Source organism: Nicotiana tomentosiformis, chromosome 1, assembly GCF_000390325.3.
Source record: "Nicotiana tomentosiformis chromosome 1, ASM39032v3, whole genome shotgun sequence".
In the NCBI taxonomy this organism is placed as follows: Eukaryota; Viridiplantae; Streptophyta; class Magnoliopsida; order Solanales; family Solanaceae; genus Nicotiana; species Nicotiana tomentosiformis.
Genome location: NC_090812.1, coordinates 148383838 through 148396404, shown reverse-complemented (window position 1 = coordinate 148396404; position 12567 = coordinate 148383838). Strand labels below are relative to the sequence as shown.

The window sequence follows — 12567 nt, the reverse complement described above, 5'->3', positions numbered from 1 at the left end:
CTTCTTCATCATATTCTACTTCTTGGATCATTATTTCAGGATTAGACTGGCTTTTAAGACTTGGCTGAAAATTTCTCATGCATGCCATGTCATTAGAACCAGCATAAAAAGAACTGTACAAAAGAGAAATAAAATGAAACACTATTAGGAATAATAGAAAACGGGAAATTGCATTTCATTGAAAATAAAAAGATAGAAGGGTTTGAACATCCAAACAAGCGAAAATAAAAATCTGGATTAGAACCCTGGAATAATCCAGATAACAGAAAGGAAAACAAAGCAAACTTCAAAAACTCCTTCCGGATGGGGAGAGGAGTAGCTTCCCAATTGCTAAGCTTCTTTTGCCCAACGAGCTGCACATCTGCGTTTACTAGAACCTTCCCCAACTTCCACCATGTTAACCTCATCAAACAGACTCTGGAACCTCTTGATCAGCTCTTCATCAACATCAACCACAGATTTCGGGACTGATGATATTGACCGTTTTGCTGCGCCTGGCTTGACAAAAGACTTGGAAATGTGTGGAACAGGATTGGGGAGTGACCATACCTTCTGTCATAAATTTTTATCCCTTTTCACGTCCTTCTCTGTGGGCGTGAATCCCAAACCAAATGTACCAAGATTTTCACGTGGGCACACAGGATGCACAATACCCTGTAGAGATGAACCCAGACCTTTACCCGGCACAAAACCATTCTTAAACATTTCATTTGCTACCATGAAGGACGCAGAGGATAGCTTCGGTCCTGGAATGCATTCTCCCTCGGGAATCTTCTCAACAGACACAGTTTTGAAAGTTTAGTAGACCCAAGGTCCTCTATCATCTTCAGCTTCAATAAATGGAACAGACAGGTCATTATAAGCAGATATGTCCTCATTACCGTGCACAACTATTTCTTGCCTGTCCCATTCGAAATTTACCATTTGGTGCAGAGAAGACGGGACTGCCTTAGCCGCATGTATCCAAGGCCTTCCCAAAAACTGATTGTAGGAGACAGACACATCTAATACTTGAAACTCCATAGTGAACTCAACTGGCCCTATCGACAATTCGAGCATTATATCACCAATAGAATCTTTACCTTCCCCATCAAAGCCTCGAACACATACACTGTTCATGTGAATTTGTTCAGTGCCCATCTTGAACTTTTGCAAAGTGGACAGAGGGAAAATATTTGCACTAGAGCCGTTGTCAACCAGTACCCTTGAGACAATAGAATCTTCGCACTTCACCGTGAGATAAAGAGCTCGATTGTGTTCTGTACCCTCCATAGGAAGTTCATCATCTGAGAAAGCGATCTTCTCCAAGTGATTCGCCGTGATCTTATCAGGAACATGTGCCTCATTCGAAATCTTCATCAGGGCTCTGCGGTGGTCATCGGAATGTATCAGCAAAGACAAAAGAGAGATCTGAGCCGGTGTTTTCCTTAACTGCTCCACAATGGAATAGTCTTGCACTTTCATCTTTTTCAGGAACTCTTCAGCCTCTTCTTCGGTGAACGACTTCTTTACTGGTATTTGGCTATCTTTGTATGGGTTGGCCTTCCTCAATTCTTCTGGGGTAAAACATCTCCCAGAACGAGTCAGTCCTCCAGTTTCATTTACTTCTTCCTCCACTTCTTTCCCTTTATATGTCACTATCACTCGTTTGTAATTCCACAGAACAGCCTTTGTATCAACCACCGACAATTGAGTCACTGGCTTAATAATAACAAGGGTAATAAGAGCTCCTTCCACGACTACGACAGGCTTGTTCGAGATCCCTGGCATGACCACTTTTGTCTTTTCCTGGCATGTCCCCATATCCTTCGAAGGCCCTTTCACGACCAACACAGGTGGCTTTACGTCGAGCATGCTTGGTTTCTTTGTCACCCCTTCAACTGGCAAGGGCGTTACTTTGGTAGAGTCTAAAGCCTTAACCGAATTACCTTCACTAGCACAAATCATCATGACAGACTTGGAAGGATTCCTGAACTCTATATCCTTACGAACTATTTCAATCATGTGTGTCTCTGCATGGGATGGCAAAGGATTTTGGTTGATGTTTGGCACATCCAGGCTCTGGACTACAATCTGATTTGTAGCAATAAGCTCTTGGATTGCCCTCTTCAAATGCCAACACTTCTCTGTGTCATGCCCTGGGACATCAGAACAATATGCGCACCTCGGAGAGTAATCAAGGTTCTTTGGGGGTTGATTTGGTAGCTTCGTCTCAATCGGCCTCAACACATCCAATTACCTCAACCTTTGAAACAAAGTGGCGTAGGACTCTCCAAGAGGGGTGAATGTTTCTTTCCGCTACTGCCTTTCTCTCCTATACTCCGGCCTTGGTCAAAATTTTGGACCAGTAGGGTCTCGGTAGGGTTATTGGGGTAGATAAGTATTTTGTGGAGATAAAGCACGCCATTGTGGGTAAGTAGGGGGTTGAGCATATGATTGTGCATGGTGAACATGGTATTGGGGTTGTCTAACTGAGTATTGAGGGTCTTGTAGTGGGAAATAATGTTGGGATGGATTATATGGAGCTTGGGTATAGGCTTGAGGTTGGAGTCGAGGTTGGCTGTACTGGTGAGGCGAACCCGCTGGGCCACGCCATGATCCAGAGACAAACATAGCGACATCATCTTTCTTCTTTTTGCCTAACAGGCTTCCGGTGCCACTTTGAATTGCATGTGTGGTTGCTTTTATGGCGGAGTAGCTCATGATCTTGCTTGACTTGAGTCCTTCTTCCACCATTCCTCCCATCTTTACTACATCGTTGAAGGACTTACCTATGGCTGAGATCAAATGGCCAAAGTAAGTAGGCTCTAGGTCTTGAAGAAAGTACTCGACCATCTCATCTTCTTCCATTGGAGGATTGACCCGTGCAGCTTGTTCTCTCCATCTGAAACCATATGCCCTAAAGCTCTCACTGGGCTTCTTCTCTACCTTGGTCAAAGATAGGCGATCCGGGACAATGTCTATATTATACGGAAAGTGCCGAGCAAAGGCTTGAGCCAAGTCGTCCCATGTGTACCACCTGCTAGCGTCTTGGCGGGTGTACCATTCCAAAGCCGCCCCACTCAGACTCTGACTGAAATACAATATTAATAATTCGTATTTCCCACCGGCGCCTCTCATCTTGCTGCAAAAACCTCTCAAATGGGCCACGGGATCTCCATGCCCATCGTACAGGTCAAACTTGGGCATCTTGAACCCAGCGGGCAGTTGGACATCAGGGAATAAGCATAAATCCTTGTAAGCCACACTTACTTGGCTTCCTATTCCTTGCATGTTCTTCAAAGATTGCTCTAAACTCTTCACTTTCCTGAATTGCTCATCCTTCTCCATGTTTCGAGATGGTTTCTCAGTTTCAACGGGAGGTTCAAAGTGAGGGGTGTAGGGATAAGGATCCGTGACTTTGAAAGTTGGTTCTGGATCATAATATTGGGTATCTGGAGCTGGGAACGCAGGTTCACTAGGAGATCGGTGGAGGGTAGCTCGCGGAGGAGCTACGAAAATAGGAGCAGATGTCAGGGCAGGGTATGCGGTTGTTTTAGCTGGTGGAGCATGGAAAGTTTGGGATGAGGCGCCGAGGTATTGGTGGTAAGGGGTAAAGCCCGGTGCATATTGAGGGGAAAGATCGACGGTAGTGAGAACCTGGGTTTGTGACAGTGGTGGGATGGAAGCAGGATTTTCTGTATAGTTAGTAGGGAATGAGGTTGGAGGATGCCCCTTGATCCATGCCTGATACATTTCTTCCATCTGCTGTTTCAACCTTTTGACCTCCTGTTTCAATTCAGATTCCGACTCCACAATCTCCCTCGATGGGTCAACAACTCCTGTGTCCAATTCTTTGCTAGCCATGACTGCCTTGCACTTTGATCTGGTGTTGTATGGATGACTCGCCAAAATACCAACAAACTAACCACCTTCCTGATATTATAATAAAGATAGCAATGAAGAACAGAACAAATCCGAGATGTTAGCGCTAGGGCATTTATCATATAATAATATCACATTTCGTGCAATGCACCAAACAACAATCAACGTTCTAAATGACTTTGAGGGTCGCATGGTCATATGGCATCATCCCAATTTGCTCATTTCAATCATTTTCTTTCCACTCTTTTTTTTGTGCTTATCATTCTTTTCTTTTCTCTCATTTCTCACATCACATAACTTCATTTTTTTTAAAATGATTCGATCAAACTCGATGTAGGTTGCCTATGTATCATGTTCCATATGAATCAGACCAAGCGTAGTTCTAGAAAAATGGTGGAAAATAAACTAAAAATAAAAGTCTTTTTGGATTTTTCATTTATAATATTTTGGTGTTTTCAAATACAACTGGGAAGTACTGTAACACCCCGAAAAATTTTGAAGTACTTAAGTGTAAAGCCCGGTAAAATTTGCAAAGAAAATAATATTTCATGGTACCGGAATAGACTTATGTGTTTGAGGATAATAGAAATTCTTCGAGGCTCGCAAGCTCGCCGCAGCTCGAATCTTTTGGGTTGAACAATGCACAGAAAAGTAAAGGAAACTTTTTGCCGGAAAAGTGCATTTATGCGGTCCATTATGCGACCGCATAATCACTCTGCGGGCCGCATAATAGCCACAGAAGTGAGCAGGAGTGGGCTATTCTGGAAGCAGCTATGTGGTCGACTATGCGACCGCATAGTGACCGCATACACAGGCAGTTCTTTTGGCTATTTTGTAACCAATTATGCAACCGATATGCGGTCCGCATAACCATTATGCGGTCGCATATGCGACCGCGGAACCTGTTCCAGAGCTCCATTTTTGGGTTTTTAAAACTCGACCCTATTTCGTTAAATACACTCTTTGGGTCATTTTTGAGCTATTATCTGACATTTTAGAGTGAGAGAGGGTGCCCTAGAGTGAGAAGGTGTTCTCCAATAATTCTTCTTCAATTCTTGCCCATATTTTGGATGATTGAGAAGGGAAACTCACTAGGTCTTCATCCTAGAGATAAGATTCTACACCCTAACCCTCAGTTTTGAATTTTGTGTAGAAATGGTTAATATGCAAGATAATTTCTGGGTAAGAGGGTTGGTTATTTTACATGAATGTGTTATCAAAGGGTGTAGAAAGATTGTTGAGCTAAAAATGGTAAAGGTTGGGTTGTGGGATGATGAAATCCTCCATAAAAGGACCTTGAAAACTTAATGCACACCTATTGTTTGATAAAATGCTCAAGTGAGCTAGAACCATGATCTTCTTCCTAATTTTGATTCAATTTGTTATATTTCTAAAATAGATTGAAGTTGCTAAGAATTCCGAAACGTTTTAGAGTGTAAGGAAGCTCAAGTGAGGTATGTTGGCTAAATTCTTCTCTTAGAATTGAATCCCACGATATTCATATAAATTATGTAAGTCTCGAGTGATTCATTATGAAATTGGCTATTCCGAGTAAGATTGGGTTGAAAGATATATGTCCAACAAGCATCCCAAATGCTCTATTCATGTTATGTTACCAATTGAGGATGTGTTAAAATATGGGCTGTGCATTAATAAAGAATTATGACTGAAGCTCACACTTCTAGGTATTCTGTGCATCCAGGTTCTACAAAAATGTATCATGATCTTAAGGAGGTCTATTGGTGGAACGATATGAAGAGAAATGTAGCGGAATTTGTGGCGAGATGTCCCAATTGTCAGTAGGCGAAGGCTGAACCCCAGAAGCTCGGTGGGTTGGCACAGAATATAGAAATTCCAATATGGAAGTGGGAAATGATTAATATGGACTTTGTGGTAGGAGTGCCTCGTACTCCTCGTATGTTTCACTCAATTTGAGTGATTGTGTATCGACTCACAAAATCAACACACTTTTTGCCAGTTAAGTCTACTGACATAGTGGAGCAATATGCTCAATTGTATATCAAAGAAATAGTCAGGTTGCATAGCACCCCAGTTTCCATCATTTCTGATCGGGGAGCACAATTCACTGCTAACTATTGGAAGAAATTTTAGCAAGGTTTGGGTACTCAGGTGAATTTTAGTATAACCTTTCACCTGTAGACTGACGGGCAGGCAGAGCGGACTATTCAGACGCTTGAGGATATGTTGCGCGCTTATGTTCTAGACTTCAAAGGTAGCTAGGATGATCATTTACCACTCATAGAATTTGCATATAACAATAGCTATCATGATAGCATTCAAATGGCACCGTTCGAGGCTTTATATGGTAGGAGATGTAGATCTCCCATTGGGTGGTTCGAAATTGGGGAAGCAGAGTTGATAGAGCCATACCTCGTGCATCAGGCTATGAAAAAGTTAAAATCATTAAGGAGCGGTTAAAGACTGCTCAGAGTCATCAGAAATCCTATTCGGATGTTCGTCGTACAGATTTGGAGTTCAAAAAAAAGATGATTGGGTATTCTTGAAAGTTTCCCCTATGAAGGGTGTAATGCGATTTGGTCAGGAAGGGAAATTGAGTCCGAGGTATGTCGGACCGTACAAAATCATTCAGAGGATCGGTGAGATGGCATACAAGATTTAACTACCACCTGAGATGTCATTAGTACACCCGGTGTTTCATGTGTCTATGTTTAAGAAAGTAGTTAGAGATCCGACACTCATTGTTCCGGTTGAGACTATTGAGGTAAATGAGAAACTGACTTACGAAGAGATTCCGGTTTCTATTATTGATCGGCAAGTCCGAAAATTGAAAAATAAAGAAATTGCCTCCGTGAAAGTGTTGTGGCGAAACCAACAGGTTGAAGAGGCTACTTGGGAGACCGTGGAAGAAATGAAGAAAAAGTATCCTTATTTGTTTGAATGACCATGAATTTAAAATTGTGATCTAGAAAATAATTATATGACTTACTTTTTATGAATTTTATATCATGTGAACAATTGGCATTAAGGGTGTTCCTTTCTGGATATATTGAGACCACATTTGGTATTGTTTTGTATTATGTTACGTCGTTGGAATATGTATATGCTGTTAGGATGTGTTTCTAGGGCTCTCTGACAGGTGGATAGGCCTAGTTACAAGGGAAACTCTGGCGAAATATTTGGAAATTTTGGGAGTTAGTCAAATTTGGGACTGCTCGAAAGTGGTATGAAACAAACTGAGTTGCATAGGATGCTAATGATGGATTTTTACCCTCATTCAAGGACGAATAATCCTAAGCGGGGGATAAGGTAACACCCCAAAAAATTCTGAAGTACTTAAGTGTAAAGCCTGGTAAAATTTGCAAAGAAAATAATGTTTCAAGCTCGCCGCGGCTCGGACCTTTTGGGTTGAACAATGCACAGGAAAGTAAAGAAAAATTTTTGCCTGAAAAGTGCATTTATGTGGTCTATTATGCGACCGCATAATCACTCTGCGGGCCGCATAATGGCCGCAGAAGTGAGCAGGAGGGGGCTATTCTGGAAGCAGCTATGCGGTCGACTATGCGACCGCATAACTGTTATGTGGTATATTATGCGACCGCATAACAGTTATGCGGATCACATACACAGGTGGTTCTTTTGGCTATTTTGTAATCAATTATGTGATCGATATGCGGTCCGCATAACCATTATGCGATCGCATATGCGACCGCTGAACCTGTTCCGGGACTCCATTTTTGGGTTTTTAAAACCTGACCCTATTTCGTTAAATAGACTCTTTGGGTCATTTTTGAGCTATTATCTGACATTTTAGAGGGAGAGAGGGTGCCCAAGAGTGATAAGGTGTTTTCTAATAATTTTTCTTCAATTCTTGCCCAAGTTTTGGAAGATTGAGAAGGGAAACTCACTAGGTCTTCATCCTAGAGGTAAGATTCTACACCATAACCCTCAGTTTCGAATTTTGTGTAGAAATGATTAATAAGCAAGATAATTTTTGGGCAAGTGGGTTGGTTATTTTACATGCATGTGTTATCAAAGGGTGTAGAAAGATTGTTGAGCTAAAAATGGTAAAGGTTGGGTTGTGGGATGATGGAATCCTCCATAAAAGGACCTTGAAACCTTAATGCACACCTAGTGTTTGATAAAGTGCTCAAGTGAGCTAGAACCATGATCTTCTTCCTAATTTTGATTCAATTTGTTATATTTCTAAAATAGATTGAAGTTGCTAAGAATTCTGGAACGTTTTAGAGTGTAAGGAAGCTCAAGTGAGGTATGTTGACTAAATTCTTCTCTTAGAATTGAATCCCACGATATTCATGTAAATTATGTATTTTCCGAGTGATTCATTATGAAATTGGCTATTCCGAGTAAGATTGGGTTGAAGGATATATGTTCAACAAGCATCCCAAATGCTCTATTCATATTATGTTACCAATTGAGGATGTGTTAAAATATGGGTTGTGCATTAATAATGTTTCGACTTTAAGTCAAGTTCAAATGAAGGCTACATGCCAAATTTTGTGAAACATCTCTATGTGCATTTGACTCTAAATTGCTCACATGCGTACTACACACCTTGATTTGAATTGTAATTGTTGTTGATGATGATAATGATATTTGAGATTGATAAGGTGAGCATGAAATACTGAATATGGCCAATGTGCCAAGAATGACCTTATAATTATGGCCATTAGTGCTAATAAAATGAAAAGATGTGAAAGTAATACAAAATGCGATGATTGATATAAAAAGGTTGATGTCTTAAATAAGACGGCCTAGCCGATCGGGTCGTGATCGGAATCCATACTAAATTTACGGTGGTATTGATATTGACAGAAATTGTGGTTGATGTCTCTAATGAGATGGCCTAACCGATCGGGTCGTGATCGGACTCCGTACTAAATTTACGGTGGTATTGATATTTATAGTAATTGTGGTTGATTATCTAATGAGATAGCCTAGCCTATCGGGTCGTGATCGGACTTCGTTCAAAAAGTACGGTGGCATTGGTATTGTGAATACTGGTATTGCGGACAATGGTATATCGATACTAAAATATCTCCCAATATGAGATATGGAAATTAATTTGAACACTGTCTTGATCCTAAATTGAGGTTTGATGTTGATTAAGGCTTTCATTGATATCATGATAATCTTGTTTGTATTAATTGTCATTCTATTGAGAGGGTGTTTAGTTATACATACTAGTACTATTCGACGGTACTAACGTCACTTTTGCCCGGGGCGCTGCATCTTTCAATGGATGCAGGTGGTTCCACAGCAGGAGATATTGTTCAGTGATAGCAGTGCACCTTCTTCCCAGCTGACTTGGTGAGCCCCACTTCATTCCGGGGTCATGAATCTTTTGTACTTGTGTATTCTGTTTGAGATATAGCCGGGGCCTTATTGCCGGCATTATCATTGTACTCTTCTTTATCTATAGAGGCTCCGTAGACATAGTGTGGGTTGTGTATTGGTGCTAGGGAAAGACAAACTATGTTATGTGGTGGTGTATTACTTGTCCATTTGAGACTTTAAAAATGATGAAACTATTGGAAATGAATTGGTATTGTAGACATGAACACATTTTCATCTAATTAATGAAAATATGTATTATCTCTATTCGTGGATGAGTTTGGGTAGAATGAAATCTAACAGGCTTGCTCGGTCGGGTTCACTCGGTATAGTGGCGATCGCGCTCCTCGGTTTTGGGGCGTGATAAGTACGATGACAAAAAACTCGACAGACTCAACTAGACTACGGCAGACTCTGACACCTCCTAACAGATTCAATACTACTGGACAAAACTAGAAAGTAAAATTCAAAATAAAACAGACTCAAAACATATAAATAAAAAGCCTCCTCAAGCTGCTCTTGAATGCGGTGCCCCCGGCTGGGATAGTCCTGGTGTGTCTGTCATGCTCAAGCTCTGTAACATGTCTCATAGAGATGCACCAATGCTGGGAACAAAGGTCATGGCGTGTGCCCCCGCCTCTTGAAAGCTGACTCTAAACAAATACTGATCATGTTGCTCCACATTTGCTACCAATCCTTCCAATTGAGACCTTATCAACTCAAGCTTACCCCAAGGATCTGGATCCAAAGCCTCCCCAAAATCATCTGTCTGAACTGCCCGACCCCTAAGCTGTGCTGGCAATGGGGTGCTGACCCCTGGTAGAATAGACTGCAACCAAATCAAGTACTCCTGAGTACACTCGGGCCCAATGTCCTCTACTAATGTATTCTTCTTCATCCTCTTTGCATTGTTCCAGTATTGCACGTACTTGATCTCATCAGCCGCCCTTTTGCTAAAATTCCTTATGTGCCTCCGAAGATTCAAATTAGCGGCTCTTCCTGCCTCCTGCCCAACTGTCGCATCACCCTAATGGGAGTGTACGGCCTGACACACTTAAGTCCTATCAACATCAAGAAAGGCTGCATGCGACTTCCTACCAAGATCACATCTAAAGATAACCAAAGGTAGGCCCACAAAATATTCCCATTTATGCTCAAACCTAGGAACTCAATCCAAGCCATGACGCCTACTGGTATGTAAACTTAGGAGACTTCATCCTACGCTCAATGCATACCACTCGATCCCGCAAGGCACGGTCGATAGGGCAAAGTAAGGAAGCGGTGTGTAAGTGCTTCATCATCCACAATTGTAGCAAAAGGTTGCTCCCTTCAAAAAACCTAACACCTCCCCTAACCTCACTTAGGGCTCGATACAACTCTGTCAAGATCATCGGTACAATGGTAACGGCTTTGCGTTGCTTCTCATGAAATATCGCCATTACCATTGATTGCAGACGGGTGCAAATATGCCTCTCATCTAAAGGAAATATCAATATTCCTAGCAAAGCAAGGCTGAAGGCTTCAAGGCGGCGTCTTTGCCATTTTGCCTTGGTTGTGCAAAACTCATCCCAAAAGACATCAAAACTATCGTGGGGTCCAAATCTAACAAACAAATAATCAAAAGATATCCATGACTGCTTGAGGCATCCTAAATGCTTATTGTCTTTCAGACCGAGGTTGCTAAGGAATCTCGTCCTAGAGTGATCTCGGAGAAGTATCATGTCTTTGCCTATGTAACTTAGACGAGTGAGACCAGATATTTCTGACAAGGTAGGAGTCATTTCACACTCTCCAAATCTGAAAACTATATTTTGCGGGTCCCAGTAGGTCAACATTGCCTCCACTAAGTCTGGGCGGGGTGTGATATCAAGAAGCGAAGTGAGGGTGCCTAACTTCTCCATCAGCTCATGCTGCTCTAACAGTGAAAACACTTTCCACCACTTGACCAACTTCCTAGGAATCTTTACTACCATCAATACTTTGGATCGAATTAGCGGGTCCATACCCGAATGGAGAGAACACGGTTAGCGACTCAAGACACTATGTGACACCACAACACTTCTTATTAGACACATGCAAGACATGATTGGGCTATTTCTGTAAAATGGCCGACGTGGCCAAGGGTGGCTATTAGTGCAAACTCTAACAAAGGTGACCTCTAAGACATGGAAATAACCCACTAAGACTTATATGACTTCAAAACTCCTAATAATTATGGTCCAAAATTACTTTGCAGAAATGAACTGTTTTGCGAAAATGGCCGATATGGCCAGAAGTGGCTAAATATGAAAACTCAAAAAGGACGGACCCTAAGGTAGTGGCACACTTATTTGTGTACTCAAGATTTTAAGACACGGGTTACTAAATCACTTTTGCAAAAATGACCCCCATTTTGCAAAAATGGCCGATGTGGCCAAATGTGGTTAGACATGCAAGATTTGTCTACGACCCCTGAAGCCAAGAACCTAAGACTCGCTAGGAAGACCAGACCCTATGTGGGCTGCTTACGTATCCCGCCCCGAAAGACGAGAATTAGGTATGCGTAGTTCGGGAGGATTGGATATGGGAGAAAGCTTTGAAAAATGCAATTAATTTGGAAAAACTATTTTTTGTCTTTTTTGAAAAATGATAAGAAAGTGTAAAATCATTTTTTTCTTTTTTTTTTCTTTTAGAAAACGGGGCAAGAAACTAAAAGTGACAAAACCCTCAGTATTCTCTCTTGCTTCATTTTTCACCCTTCTTTCCCAAACATCAGTCTACCAAATGACCTTTCTACCCTCAAAGATGCAACATTTAGCACGTAGAATGATTGAATGTCCTTTTGGGCCAGCGGGCCTATTTTGACATAATTTGGATAGGCCTCCTACAAAGGGACATAGTGCGTGGGACCGAGCCCTGCTAGGTCTTAATGACATGATGCAAATAAGAATGACCTAAAAGCTAACTTACGTTTGAGGTTCACTAGACAAGGCAATTCGGGGGAGCATATGGTCGATGGTGGCTGCTCAAGCTTTCCACACACTCCATACGTCCGACGACCCCCCTCCTAAAATAAAGGTGACTCAACAAAGAGTTTGTGTACGCGACGCGTACTACGAGACTTGTTGTAGAAAGAATTGACCGGGTAATGCAAATGATGACAATTATAAAGCAGTAACACATAAAGAAAAATGGTAAACACATAAACAATTAGCAACTAAGCAACAAAGTGTAAAAACACAAAAGAAACAAAAACACAAAAATGCCTCAATTGTGTATTCTAAAAAGCCAACAAGATCACAGTATCAACTCGAACCTTTGATCCCCAGCAGAGTCGCCAAAAGCTGTCACACCTCTTTTTTTTCACCTTACTAACTCATCTTTAAATAG

The 12567-nt window shown here is 41.6% G+C and overlaps 1 protein-coding gene across 1 annotated transcript; it reads right to left on the bottom strand.

Annotated features, from left to right (window-relative positions):
- Window positions 1-798: 798 nt before the first annotated feature.
- LOC138891522 (uncharacterized) lies at window positions 799-3846 on the bottom strand. The gene is made up of 3 exons (XM_070174942.1): window positions 3253-3846; window positions 2772-3189; window positions 799-2138 (listed from the first exon to the last, which is right to left on the bottom strand). The coding sequence occupies exons 1-3, from the start codon at window positions 3844-3846 to the stop codon at window positions 799-801; spliced, it is 2352 nt and encodes a 783-aa protein (XP_070031043.1).
- Window positions 3847-12567: the final 8721 nt, after the last annotated feature.

Bases quoted from the DNA above. Each gene is read 5' to 3' on its own strand.
- LOC138891522 (XM_070174942.1), bottom strand. From the start codon at position 3,846: ATGGCTAGCAAAGAATTGGACACAGGAGTTGTTGACCCATCGAGGGAG. The intron at 3,190-3,252 runs GTAAGTGTGGCT...GCTGGGTTCAAG, and splicing joins TGCAAGGAATAGGAAGCCAA to ATGCCCAAGTTTGACCTGTA. The intron at 2,139-2,771 runs GTAAGTCCTTCA...CTGATGTCCCAG, and splicing joins CCATTTGATCTCAGCCATAG to GGCATGACACAGAGAAGTGT.